General features: G+C 35.9%; 2 protein-coding genes across 2 annotated transcripts; one reads left to right on the plus strand and one right to left on the minus strand.

Moving 5' to 3' along the window:
* The first annotated feature begins 897 nt into the window (after window positions 1-897).
* On the plus strand, window positions 898-7,638 carry tmem70 (transmembrane protein 70). Its single transcript, XM_008433582.3, has 3 exons — window positions 898-1,094; window positions 5,156-5,255; window positions 7,009-7,638. Exons 1-3 carry the CDS (start codon window positions 978-980, stop codon window positions 7,452-7,454), a joined length of 663 nt encoding a protein of 220 aa, XP_008431804.1. The 5' UTR covers window positions 898-977; the 3' UTR covers window positions 7,455-7,638.
* A 406-nt stretch (window positions 7,639-8,044) lies between these two features.
* Window positions 8,045-14,235, minus strand: cyp7a1 (cytochrome P450, family 7, subfamily A, polypeptide 1). The gene is made up of 8 exons (XM_008433581.3): window positions 13,239-14,235; window positions 12,238-12,478; window positions 11,939-12,148; window positions 11,576-11,770; window positions 11,267-11,466; window positions 9,606-9,739; window positions 9,272-9,450; window positions 8,045-9,011 (listed from the first exon to the last, which is right to left on the minus strand). The coding sequence occupies exons 1-8, from the start codon at window positions 13,316-13,318 to the stop codon at window positions 8,709-8,711; spliced, it is 1,542 nt and encodes a 513-aa protein (XP_008431803.1). The 5' UTR covers window positions 13,319-14,235; the 3' UTR covers window positions 8,045-8,708.
* Window positions 14,236-14,455: the final 220 nt, after the last annotated feature.

The following is a 14,455-nucleotide window of genomic DNA, read 5'->3' on the forward strand; positions in this document are numbered from 1 at the left end:
TGAATCTCACATCGGATTTTGGACTCAATCTCAGCTGCTGAATCTCTGAAGATAGAACTCGTCGGTTGAAAAACATATATATATATATATATATATATATATATATATATATATATATATATATATATATATATATATATATATATATCCCTCAGTGGAGTGAGTGTTTATATATACATAAACATGTATCCAATATATATTATTCAGTATTAATCATTGTTTATTTTTGCCATTATTAATCATTATTTAATTGTGTTTGTATAGTTATATAAATATGTATTGATATTACTAAATAATTAAATAAATTATGAACGGCTGTGTGCTTTTCAATATGCTCATCATACATCAATATCAGAATATTCCATTCCTATTCTATTGTTATAGCCACTAAGTATATTTAAATATGCTGAACTTAAAAACATACTTAAATAATACAATTGTTTATAAATGTAGCTTTGATTGATGATTGAATATGGTTTCCAGTAACAAAAAAGCGTGTTATGATCGATTAAATGCGCTGATACGTCATTGTGCTGCTAAACACATAACGCTGAGTTCAGTGGTGGACCGTTCCAAGATGGCCGCCCTAAATCTCATCAGCGACAATAGGCGAGAGCGGCCATGAGGCGTCTATCCTTATATTATGTCTATGCTCTAAACCCCTGGCTGATATTACTACTATTATGTGGTATACTGTACTTTGTAGTACTTTGTTCTCTGAACAAAAAATTAATTGTACTCTTTGAACACAATGACAGTTATTATTTATTAAGATAATTCTAACATCGTCTAGGAAAACAGGTCCTCTCATAACAAGTAGTATTTAATATGAATAATTATGTTAGTTTATTGATTTACAATTTTAGATTATCCGGAAGTGTTTATTCAGCGCATGCGCAAATGAGCGACTAGAGTGGCTTGAGCTTCCGGAACAGATCGTGCAGTGACAAGCGTTGACTTGAAAGTTTTCTGCAACTATGGTGGTTCGGTTGGTTCAGTCTCTTTCCTGTCCCGCTGTGCAGTTTTTTTCCTTCTCATTGAGGCAGAACGTGTCGCTTAGGACTGTTAGGAGTTCTGCTCCCATCCTCAGCCAGGTAACTAACTCACCACCACCCAGGCTACTGCTAACTAGCTCTTTTTAGACGGCTTGGCACTTTAAAGGCACACACTTCGAGCACATTTTCATGTTGGCTCATGCTTGTGAGAACCATGTAAATGTCCAGAACAATTTTTAGCAAATTTGAAAACCAGAAATATATGTCGTTTCACTTAAAAAAAGGATTTAAAAATCATATATATGATTAGCAATACCCTTGGATAGGCAGGTGCTCATGTTAAAAAGGGGCACATGGAACAAAATCTTAAAACACCGTATAATAACATAACCATAACAGGTATAATCAAGAATCTAAAATAGAATCAATGTTTTTCCTAATGGGTACAATGTTTCTGTAGAGGGTTTGCTGCTGCTGTGTTGATCTGAGACCAGTTATCAGGCCTGGCTTACTTCTTATTGGGAGCACAGCATGCGGGCTGTCATTTAATATAAATATAATGATTGTCTATGCAACCTTTCAAATAAAATAACTATGTTGGGACAAAATAAACAATAATGTGAAACAGTGATGTATAGAATATGCTGAGTAATTATGCTCAGAATTGCATAAGCATTAGCTCCTACATTCCAGCAATCTAATAATCAAATGTTTCCAATCTCTGAAGTCTATTTCTTTAAATTCAAAAGCAATCTACTCAAGTAAGAGTAGCAATAGTACATAATATCAATCAGGTAAAACGTACAGTGCAGCAAAACTCCTCCTATCAGTACTTTTTTCCGCCAAAAAAGCTACTTAGGTAAAATTTTTTTAAACAAATAACCCTAAGGAGCAGACATAGCCAAAGATTACTGCAGCTCCGACGTGCTAATGCTACAGCAAGTCCTTTCTGCTTAATGCTGTCAAACCCTGTAGTACACACACAGTCTCTAGAGCTGTGCGTTTTAAATGTTTCATTTAGTTTTATTTAGCAGGATGGAGGATGAAAAATAGCTCTTGGACTCTAAGGCTGCATTCACACTGCAGGCTGAAGTGACCCAATCTGGGATTATTTTGACGTAATGCGACCTGTATGTGATCTTTCCATGACGGTCAGAACAGCTCACTTCGGATTCTTTTCGAATGCGACCTGGGCCACTTGCATATCCGATTGTATCCAAATTGACTCTAGAAACAATCAGGATTCCTGCAAATAGACACATTTCCAGTAACATTCGGCTCGTTCTTGATATTCTGGTCTATTCAGAATTAATTACTGATAATAGCTTTGTACTTCTTTTAGACTTTTTTAAAGCATTTGATTCCATGAATCACAACTTTATCTTTAGCTGTCTTCATAAATTTGGATTTGGTCCTTTTTTCTGCAATACAATTAAGACATTATATAGTAATGCTAATTGCTTTGTCAAATAAAAAAAATGGCCTAGATTTAACCTATACCGAGGAATTAGGCGGGCTGCCCAATTTCCATTAATATCTTTCTTTTAGCTACTTTGATTCTTTCTGATTACATTTCTATAAATCAACTTAAAAGTATTTCTGTATTTGGTAAAGAAATACAAATTAGTCAGTTGGCTGATGATGCGACTCTGTTTTTAAGAGAGAGCAGTCAAGTTTCTCCTGCTTTAAATTGAATCCAAACTTTCTCTGATGTTTCAAGGCTTCACTTGAATATGAACAAACTTCTACCGGTTAGATTGTGATTTAGAGTCTGTAATATTCCTGTTAAAGAAAGTGTTACTTATTTAGCCATAATTGTCTCTAAGAATGATTTAGAAAGGTGTTCATCAAATTTTACTCGCTTAGTTGATAAAACCAGAAAACAGCTTAATTTATGGCTTCACAGAGATCTAAGCCTTAGAGGACGGGTATTAAAATAGAATATCACGGCTCACTTATTCTGCGCTCTTCTTGCATTCAGACAACCAAACTATAAAATCTATTGACAAAATGTTATTCAGTTTCTTATGGAAAAATCGTATACATTACATAAGAAAATCAGTGGTAATGAATTCTTATGAAAAAGGAGGGTTGAATTTTTTTTCTATATTTCACAACTCTAAATAATACATTCAAAATAAATTGGTTAAAGTCATATCTAAAAAAATTCATCCTCCATTTGGAATACTTTCCCAAATGACATTTTCTCCTGTTTCGGGGTCTTAATTTCCTCCTCCGCTGTAATTATAAAGTAGAGAAAATAACAGTAAAACTTTCTGCATTTCACAAACAAGCACTTCTTTCATGGGCACTTTTATGTAAACATCATTTTTCTCCCCATAAATTCTTCATTGGAATAACCAATATATCCTTCACAAAAATAAATCTTTATTTTACCCTAAGTGGTTCGACAATAAAATCCTTCTGGTGGTTCAGCTGTTTAACAAAAATGGGTGTTTATTGAGTTACATTGAGTTCAAACTCACTGCAACTTCTAAAGAGTATGATATTGTGTTTGATGCTGTAACTAATGAAATATGTGAACTCTTTAGAAATAATGTTGTTGATGAATATAAAGCCTTGTTGAATGTAACATCGTTGGTGAAGCGAGTTTTTCTTCTACTTGTAAGAATAACAGAAGTATTCAAGCCGTGTTTCAACCAGATATTATTTCTGTACTTTGATCCGTTTTCTATTGGAAGAATTCATCATCAGAAACGTTTCATAAACAACAAAATGAAAGATGCCTCTTTTAAACTGTTACATCAGATTTATCCTACTAATCAGTACATGGTGAAATATATTAGACCCCAACTGTAAGTTCTGCAAAGAGCATCCAGAAACAATTAGTCATTTATTCTGGAATTATCGTATCACAAGAAAATCTTGGAAAGAGTGCAATAACTTTATAAATTGTTATATTGATGCTAAATGTTCCCTGAGGTATGAGAATATTATTTTTGGTTTTATGGTAAGAATACTAATGCAGACAAAAGACTGCCAATTAATTCAATTATTATATTTGGCAAATTTCATATTCACAAAGGTAACTTTTCATCATCTTCACCTTTTTTTAAATTTTTTTAACTCTATTTATCCACTATTTCCAAGAGTATGAACCAAAAAGCTGCAAAAACATGAATGTTGTAGATCTCTTAATATTTTAAATTTGTCATGTAATATCTGCTCTCTATTCTTTTTGTTTTTCATACCAATGAATTACTGTTGAAAGCTACAGCCTGACATACTTTGCAATATTTTCTGTTCCGTTTCTTTGTTTTTCTTTGTATTTGTAAACAAAGATGTTCATAAAAAAAAGACAACTTGAAATATGTATGCCAGTGGGCCCCTAAGTGGTCCCCTAAGTGGGCCCCTAAGTGGGCCCCTGGGGCCCCTGGGGGCCCGGCATCCTGCATGTTTTAGTTCCCTCCCTGGTGAAACGCACCTGGATCCTCTGACGGCTCATTAGAGGCCAAAGAAGAATTTTGACTTGTTGAGGAGATTATTTCCACTAGGATGGTGCAAATGTATGGCAGTGTGAACGGCCCCGACAATAAATCTGAATTGGGTCACTTCAGGCTGCAGACCTCTGTTGTAGAGGGGAGATACCACAGCAGATCACGTGGAACGAATGAATTCATACAAAATGACCCCTGACAAAGTACTGGGAGTAGGTTTTATACAGAATTGTTCTCTAAATGCCAATTTCCTCCAAGGATAATGTTTGTATGTTAAATTCTTTTTACCATTGGTTTTATGTAATAGTATTCTCATTAACTGTACATTTTAATGTACAGTAGCTGTGAACCAAAATAACAGAAAATAAATAGAAAGAAACAGCTCAGTGTGTAAAGACTTTATGTAGTAGGAGTTTGTTTTTTGAACTTGATAAATATATCATCACATCATCTGTACCTGTGGTGAATTCAGTGGGTGATTTAGCCATCAAGTATCAAACGTTAGTTGAAGACAGTTAAAATGTTGAGTTACATTGTTCACAAAGGCTCTACAAGACTTTAGAGCTATCAACAGAATTTGAGGGTTCTTTTAAACCGACATATCTCATTATGTTTATTTTCCTCTGTCTGACATTCTTTGCATATTTTCAAAAATAATGGACCCTATCGATGTAACTCTTGTTTGTCTGTCTATTCATGCAGGTTCTCTCCACCTGTCAGGGCAGCCAGCGTCTCTCCACAACAAGCTACACTGAGGATGGAGGCCTGGTTTACACGGGCAGCCTGGGGACTGCTATTAGGGGTCAGTCACCTCAAAATGTTTTGTTCATTTTATCAGAAAGTGTGGATGTATGATGATTATAAATTTGGGACCACTCATAGTTCAAATCAAATTTGACACAGACATATTAAGGAGAGGATAACAGTTTGATTTCAGTGCAGAAGCATATTGTCAGAGAAATCAATATTGTAAAGAAACTAGAAAAACTGCATTTTCCCCGGAAATGCAATGTGTATGCTGAATGTTTTTGGAGAAAATGCAAAAATATCACCCAAACAGTATTAGAAATTGGTGCAGAACACTGCTTACAAAGCTAAATTCAAAGGTACCAACAGTGATCGCATTTAGGCTAGCACTAGCTTGTTGACGCCCCATGCACAGTGAAAAAATGCCACCAGCATGGCGACTACAAAAACCTGCTACATGCAGTATGAAAAAAGACATTGTAAAAGCTCAAATTAGTTAAACTGATATTAGCTTAAAGGGTATCATAATTATGTTGGTTTTTGCTAGCATGATAGCTGACGATGCTAATTTTAAAAACCATAGCACATTAGCAACCAATAATCTGCTGGATGTAAAATGCTTAAACAACCTGTATGTAAAGTTGTATGAAACAGTCCTTTAAAACTAATCACTTTTCTTCAGTAGTTGTCAGCACAAAACTGTCCAAACTCAAAATGGCCACCGTCTTGTTTCCTCCCTGAGCTCTGAAACTGGATGATTCATTGTAATTAGTTAGGCAGGCGCTGAAACACAAATGATATTTTATATTGTAATTCTCAATTCTGCCACAGGAGGAAACTGTTCCTGTTCCATTGATTTCAATGGGGCTGAAAAATTCATAAAAAACTGAATATTATAAAAAGTATAAGGATATAGTTGGCAATAGCAGAACAAGTTGAATAATAGAAGAGTTGAATGGTAAAAATAGCACAGAAGAAGAAGCGTGGTAAAAAGTGTGGAAACTCTGTACACAAACAGGGATTGAGCCTGTTAGTGTGAAGCCTACAGCATAGAAGATCGTCCTGCAAAAGCAAAGTCCTTTTTCTGAAGTGGTCTGTTGTAGAGAAAGATAATTACCAAGCATTGTTCAATGAAATCACTCAATATTTTGTAGCTTTATTTGTATTTTGAATACAGAGAGCTTATATGACAGTCAATAATGAAGCAGTTGTGAATGAAGACTCTGCCAGGAGTCAACATGTAGGTTTTATAGCAGCAATAAGGATCCAAAACCAGGAACGGATCATCTGGTTCCCATGCAGCTGTAGAAAAACAACATCCAACCTTGTATGTGTGACAGGTTTGCTTTTTGAGCATGTAATATAACATGATCAGCAAATGTTACTTTATAGTAAATTACCCACCACAGGTCTGATCATGTTCTTATCATAGTGCCTGAAAATGGCAAATTCTGAAAAGGAAGAAAAAAATCTAAATAATGGTTGGAGGCCCTGGAGCTCTGGGTTGCAGAGCCCCTGCTTTGTGTATAAGTTTTTCAAATTATGGTAAGTTCCTCTGAATTTTTTTTCCATTTGGAAATTCAGGTACAAAATCTGTAGATCCGCAACTCAGAAAGTTCAAGCCTTCTTTCATTCACTATGCTGGTTCTTGTTTTCCTATATTTTTGTTTTCTGCATGTCCTAAGTTTTGTTCTTTTAGCCACTTATTTTGGTGTGAAGGTTGTTTGGGAAAAAAATGCTGTCTAAATTAGAATTAATATACAAGGTGTTTCTTGTTTCTTTTTGACCTGTGAATCTTGTTTGTACAGGGGTGAAGATATTTTCTTATAGTACCAGCAGCGCCAGCCTCATCCTCATGCCTCAAATCCTTTTGAAGACTGGATTGGGAATGGGTAACATTGCCCTTGAGGTTATTTCCTGTGGCATCATCGGCTTCTTCACCTTCCTCACTCCCATCATCCTCCATTTCATCACAAAGGGCTACGTTATTCGTCTGTACCACAATCCAGATAGAGATGCCTACACTGCCATCACCTATAGTGTCTTCCTGACTGAGAAACGTTGTGTGTTCCATCAGAGTCAAGTCCGGATCCCAGCTGTCAGCAAGATGTTCGCCAACTTCTATGCTGGCCAAATGGGGCTTTTTGTGAATCCAGACCTCTTCCCCATTCCTCATGACTATAACCATCTCATGGGCTACGATAAGCCCTTTAGCTTTACCAAAGAGGACATGGACAAACCGGAGAAAAGCTGAAAGCCTGAAGGCAGGCTTAATGTTAAATTAACAGAATAGGCTAAGTAATTTTTTCTTATTTGTAGAGGTATACATAATTCATGTATTGTTTTTCACAAGCAACTTTACCTCTTGGTGATTTTTGTATGCTTGGTAGTTTAATGCACTGGTTTTAATAAAACTATAAAGTATCAGGACAGCCATATATCTGTGTGTTTGGATCTCTGACTGACATCTGAAGGTTTGACACATCAGGAATGTCAGTTAACTTCTACTTTCACTTTATAGAATAGGTGCATCACAATAAATTACTTTAAAAATCTTATTTAAATTTAATCATATTTAGACTTATGACCAATGATAAAAGTTACTTTGAAAAAGTAACTTAAATTACTACTTGATTTGGAAAATAACATTAGATTACAAGTTACTTTATTAGTTACTTTCAGCATCTGCTGACAACCCTAAATGCAAAAATGACATGGAGCTTTACCAATACTTACTGAAGGACACTTGGTTTAATGGTTACAACGGTCCAAAAAAGAAAAAGTAATTTTTCTTTTTGTGATTTGTGGCACTTATCTCAATATTAATGATTAGAGTAATGGTGCAAATTTACGAACTTGTTCATTTGTGGCTGTTTTCACTTTTATTGTGCTGTCCATATTAGTCTTGATGTTTGCCGTTTTCACAGCAAATATATAACTTTGACTTTAACAAAGACACAACAGGACGAACCATCAGGGAAATGATGGACAGTCTGACTAAAACTACCTGTCGGTCAAATTCTGGGGCTGATTATATGTTTATTTCTGAGCCCAAATAAGAAACCACAACCCATGACCGTTGTTTGGAGTTTGCAGGTCTGGCATTTGCTCATGCAGTGACATAAATCACAGGAAAATCAATAAATGTAATCAAATTTTAATTAATACTTATGTGTGATTTTGCTAATGTGCCTTTATTATTTCTTTTGATTTTTCTTAACCTGCACATTTAAAGTTCATGATGTGTTGAGTTTGCAAGTACTGTTTATAACTATTTAGTGTACATGGCTCTGAGAAGTATTGAATATGACAGAATGCCAGTAAAGATCTGGAAATATGTGATCATTTCTAATGATTCCATGCAGCTTATCTTCTACAACCTGATTTTATAAAAGAAACAGGACATTGAAAAATAATTTAGTCTATTTACACAGATATCCTATTGTACTGTAAAATTTACATTATCTACAGTAAGTAATTCAGTCAATCAGCCCGGTAAGCACTGGGTTTAGTGGTTCTCCTTCCTCTTATATCTAAAGTCCACATCATATGTAGGTTGGAGAATTCCCAGACCGGCACGGGACTGGTCTAAAGGAGGAACTCTGATTGCAGGGTCTAATAATTCCAGGTCAAAGTAGGACAGCATCAGAGTTAGAAACTGCTTGATCTCATACACAGCAAAAAATCTTCCAGGGCATTTTGTGACCCCCGAGCCAAAGGGCATGTAGAAGTAACGCAGCCGCCGCCCGTTGCGGTAAAATATGGTTTTCTCCTGACCTTTCTCATCCAGGAAACGGTCAAACTTGTACTCCTGCAAGAAGGAAGAGAATGAGAAATGAAGAGCAATAGAAAGCAAAGTTTCACTTTGTAGATTCAATTCAGTTTCATTGTATAGTGCCAATTAATAACACATCATCTCGAAGCACTTTAGAAAAACAGTCAATTCAATTAAAGTCAGACATTCATTCCAATTCATCATATTTATAAAACAAAGAGATCGTTTATTATTCAAATTGATTTTAAAAAGTGTTCTAAGGAAGTCCAGCAGATTAGGACAATGTGGCATCTTACATAAGGATCTTCATAGATTTCTGGATCATAATGCACCATGGGTGGATACAGGGCTATGACATCATCTTTCCTAATGCGGTAAGCTTCTTGGTTGTCAAGGTGAAGCAGGAAGTCCTCTTTGGCAACCCGAATATTCAAAGAGGCACTGGAAAGCCGCATGGCTTCTTTCATGATGCTGTCTATAATCAATGGATTAAAAAAAAAATACATCTGTATTTACAATACACATTTTCTTAACTGATTGAAAAAGTAAAATATTCCAAGCTTTAATTTCCTGTGTTACAAATGTATGTTTTATTTTGTAGAAATAAAACATACATTTTAGTAATCTTACCCAAAACAGGCATGTTGTCTAACTGGTCTCTGCTCAGGTTGAGCATGTTTGGCTCACCAGGGTCCATCGTCAAACCCGAATCCTTCAGAACTTTCCGGACTTCTTTTTGAGCTGCTTTCATAGCATCTGGACTCCTGGGCACAAGTATGAAGTCATTTCAGTTGCATTTCTTTATCTTTTGTTGCCTGTATTTTATAACATTTTTTGATTTTCCAACAAACATGAAATAAAGCCTTCAATATATTGTTATCAAGAGTTTAGTTTAGAAAAAAGGTTTTAACTATTTAAAACCTATTTTAAAATAGGTTTCTATGGAACATTTTCTATAGCACATTTCAAAAGCCCTTAGCATAACTACATTGCTATTTATTAAAACAGAAATACATTAAAAAAACATACAACATAAAAAATGTAGCCAGTACAGTAAACATTTTCAATTGTAATACCATAATAACTTTCCATTCGTATAACTTAATATTATATTACTGGATCGTTATTGTGTTACTGTTGTAGCATAATATAATAATTTGAAAATGAAATGTGTCATGTGACCAATGATCACTTGTGTCAACTGGATTTGTGGCCCATTCCTTTAGGTGAAGTAACTGTACCGCACTCTAAATAATTAAATAAAGACTACCAAAATTATACATCCACATACATAAGCATTTTTCCAGCATATTAGAGATTTTGTACAAGACACTGTTCTCAAATGTGTTTTAAGCATTTTTAAGAGAATGTGCTGCACAGTACCGCTGGTGTCCTATGAGGATTATACCAGGTTTCAGTGACCAAACAGCATATAAACAGAAGTAACATGATTAAATAAGTCTTATTTCCAAGAAACAAAGTTATTTTGTACTATTACATTATTGGCTGGACATGATGCATTTTCAAAGGGTTTTTATGACATTTGCATAACAAACAATTTATTGCATTATTTGCAAAATATCATTTAATTATTGGCTCAAACACCTCATTACATTAAGGTCTATACATACTTCATTCAACGTGCGAAAATTGTCTGTCACTGACGAGGACACGTGACAAAAATTGCGTCATTTTGTTTGCAGAGAGGTGTCCACCTGCTGAACTCAGCATGTTCATGCCACCCCCAAAAAGATGCCACCCTGAGTGACTGCCCAGGTCACCCATATCAGAAACCACCACTAATTATTGGGAGGTTTTATGTTGTTGGGCAATATTAAGTTATTGGTCAAGGAAACAATTAACATTTTAACATTTAATGGCCTACTGAGAAGGGAGGCTTTATTAATTGTTATAAATATGGAAGTTAGTATACAGCAATGACAGTCTGTTAAAAGTTTCTAACAATTTTCCACACAATCTTCCAGCACAGCTCACCAGAAGCTGGTGCTCAGGACAGTAGGCGTATTGTTTTAACTTCCAAATCAAATATCTGTAATACAGCAACACATAGTGACCACTGTGCTAATAAGGAAATGTTGCCCTAAAGCAGAGATTCTCAATTTCTGATTCAAATGATTGCATGACCTCATCTCCATGCCATAAGTGCTACAGAAGCCTGTTAATGACCCACTTATTCAAGTAGGTGTGTGACAGAAGGGAAACACCTAAAACATGCAGGCATTGGTCCCTGAGGACCGGAACTGAGAAACACAAGAGAACAATTTTCTTACCTAATCATATAAAATAGACTCCAGAATGTAGCAGGCAGTGTGTTAGCCTGTGAAGCCCAAAGCAAGGCAACATGGGTTCTAGCTTTGCTCACATCATTAAATGTAGACAAGGAGTCATTTAGTATCATCCTCATGGAGATCAAGTCAGACATGTTGTGCCTCTTGGACAGGTTTTCTGCATGCATCGTCTTTGCTAGGTTCTGCAAATTAAATTAAATAACATATAAAAGTTACATTCAAATGAATTAGACAGGTGTTATGACTTAATACTTTTGCATCCCGACATCATCTTGAATACTATGCACTGACCTCTCTGGCACTGTAGGCACTCTTGAAAACATGGATGGGCAGACCAGCTACAAGAGCAGGAAATATCTTGTCAAACTCCTTGAAGTTCTCCAAAGTGTTGAGGACCAACGCTTTCTGTGCAGCCTGTCTGATGTGACATTTGTCTTCTCCAAGCTCCTTACCAAACAGAGTCAGGTAGCCAGCTTCAAACATTACCTAGTTAACGCCAAAACAGAAAGGACTGCATCAGGACTGCCTAAAATACATTCCCTTTTAGCAGTAACCATATTCCTTAAACACAATCTGCCCGACATGTGAAAACACTTTCTTTAACGATGGAATCCACTGATTCAAGTCTTGTCATCCTATAGTGCTGTTACTCACCTTGTAGCAGAAGGCAAAGATCCCGTCCACCTGCCACTGATCTTCACTTGGACTAAGTCTGTCTGACTTAAGCATGACATCTTGCAAGTGGCCCATCATAGTTTCTATCAGGGAGGGCAGAGCTTCCCCCTGCAGCGTCTTCAGAAAGGTTTGGTGAAGGTTTTCTGTGGTGTAGCCATGACGAGGGTCAAAGCTGTCATGACCAAATGCCTAGAGATGGGAGGTTATGGAATATTATTAAAGTTCTTGTAGCTTAAGATATTTTCTTCTCAATATGTTAGATTAACACCAGTGTCTACCTTAACAGATGTAGCAAAATGAAATTTTGTCCAATCAAGGTGTCTTCCTTGTCTGATGACTGAGTGGTAGGAGAAGGGGTCACACAGGAAGTGGATGTATTGGCCTGCTATCTTGCAGGTGAAAATATGACCATACATCTTCTGCCGGCTGCGGAGGAACTGAAGAGGGTTTGCCCCAAATTGTAAAGCACAGCCCAGGTAGGGAATAAAACCATTTTCAATGACAGGCTCACCAGCTTGCCTGCAGAAATCACCAAAATAGCAACAACATTTTTAAAATTCCCCACTTTAACGTGGTCGACTATTTTGTTCTTTAATTACTTTGATATTCACTCACTGCAAAATCTACAACGTTGTAAATATGGTAAATTTGTGGTAAATAAAACAGTCATAGTTGTGAAATCCCACATATTTTCAGATATAGTAAGAGATATTGTATGTATTGTATACATACTTAAGGTATAATTCCACCTTAATTGCAAGAAGAAAAAAATACACTAAAAGCTGTTTGATTCATGTTTTTCTGCCGAGGCAGATGATTTTTAAACTTACTGAACCCTGATCTATCTAACTATTTTTTTTAAACAAACATCCTCCTAACAACTGAGAGCAAAACAGCACAAAACATTGTTTCTTGCTCAATAGCAGCCACAGTGACTCATCACTTCATAGCAATGATCACTGTGACGCATTTTATACCGAAGTCATTTCTAGCCCAGCCAGCCATTTGCATATTCAGATTACTATAGCAAAAAGCTGCATTTATTCTCTGAACGTAAACGGTCATTCACTACAACCAAGTGCAAGTAGCACAGTAACAGTTTTTGCTTTTTCTCAGATGCTGTTTCTCAATGGCTCCAGGCTAAAGAAAAGTTTTCTTACAATTATTGTTACTCTCAACACCTTTTTAAATGACAGCAAAAGGTTAAAACCCGAAATTTCATGAAAAGGACAAAATAAAACAAAATCCAAGTATTTACATTTCATCAGTCCAGTCTTACCTGCGTCTTATGCCCAGAGCAAGCCACAAAAGGCAACAAAATCCAACTACTACTCCCCAGATCAAAGCAATGCTTATCATTGTAATGTTACAATGGTGACGACGATATCGACAATTAAGATAAGAACAAGATCCGAATCTGAAAGTGACTTATTTGTTAGTACTGCCCCATACAGATCAATCGAATTATGTTTATTAAAGTTGAAAGTCCCATAAGAATTATCATAGAAGTTCTCTGTTCTAATGCAGAAATACTTAGGATCAATTGTTGCTGCCATTCACTGGAAAAGTAAGTGCATGTGTCTGTTGTGATGTAACAGGCAGCAAGTGACAGCTTTTATATTCCTCCTCCTTATGGGAGGGACCACTGGAAAGGTGAGCTTATAGTTGTATGTTTCTCGACATAAAGTAATATGTATGATTTGCTTCAGGCATATTTCAAAAGTACGTTAAGTAAAAATAAGTTATTTCTTGTCTGCAATAGGGTTTTTCAAAGAAGATTCTTTGATAATTTAATCTTTTAATGGCTTTTGTATTATTTTTTAAAAACTTTCAGGCTTGATAATAAAAGAAAAAGTTTTAATTTTTTAAAATATCATGGGATATTGTGATACCCAGGCTGTTAATCTCTCTAGGAACTGGAATTCCATGCATAGCGTGTGCAAGAGTGATGGCCTTGACCAGAGTCCATGGACAGAGTTACTGAGAGACTGTTTCCTGATACGGCATCAGGTTAGTAAATACATTCAAGGTCTCACGTTTGTTTCGGTTGCATTTGAACCGTTAGAACTGGTTTGGGTGGAAAATGAAACTGGTTCATCAAGAAAGACCACATCTAAAAACAACAAACACCATAAAAATAATAAAGAAAATTCTGTAGTTTGAGAGAGTTATATGGTCACCCTTATGACAAAATGTAATCGATAGAGTGATTTATGACCCTAATCATTAATTGTCCCCCCACACCTGTTAATCTAAAAATACATAAGTGCATACATAAGCATTCCATTCACACCTGTTAACTAAAAATAAGCATTTCCATCTTTGATCAACTTTTTCCCACCGCCTCTATGAATTAGCCAATAGAAACAGAGACAGGTATCAGCAATAAAACATTTCTCTCTGGTAGGTACAATTTAAACCCAGCACAGGACATCTGTTTGTGAATGATTTAAAGTACAACACATTCGCAAAGGGAGGCTCGATGGCCCTGGTGCT

This window comes from Poecilia reticulata, chromosome 17 (assembly GCF_904066995.2).
Source record: "Poecilia reticulata chromosome 17, P_reticulata-male-v2, whole genome shotgun sequence".
NCBI classification, from domain to species: domain Eukaryota; kingdom Metazoa; phylum Chordata; class Actinopteri; order Cyprinodontiformes; family Poeciliidae; genus Poecilia; species Poecilia reticulata.

Excerpts from the sequence above, each read along its gene's own strand:
- tmem70 (XM_008433582.3), top strand. The coding sequence starts at position 978 with ATGGTGGTTCGGTTGGTTCAGTCTCTTTCCTGTCCCGCTGTGCAGTTT. Across the intron at positions 1,095-5,155 it reads CTGCTCCCATCCTCAGCCAG|GTTCTCTCCACCTGTCAGGG; the intron begins GTAACTAACTCA and ends CTATTCATGCAG. Across the intron at positions 5,256-7,008 it reads CCTGGGGACTGCTATTAGGG|GGGTGAAGATATTTTCTTAT; the intron begins GTCAGTCACCTC and ends TTGTTTGTACAG.
- cyp7a1 (XM_008433581.3), bottom strand. The coding sequence starts at position 13,318 with ATGATAAGCATTGCTTTGATCTGGGGAGTAGTAGTTGGATTTTGTTGC. Across the intron at positions 12,479-13,238 it reads GCTCTGGGCATAAGACGCAG|GCAAGCTGGTGAGCCTGTCA; the intron begins GTAAGACTGGAC and ends TGATTTCTGCAG. Across the intron at positions 12,149-12,237 it reads ATTTTGCTACATCTGTTAAG|GCATTTGGTCATGACAGCTT; the intron begins GTAGACACTGGT and ends TCCCATCTCTAG.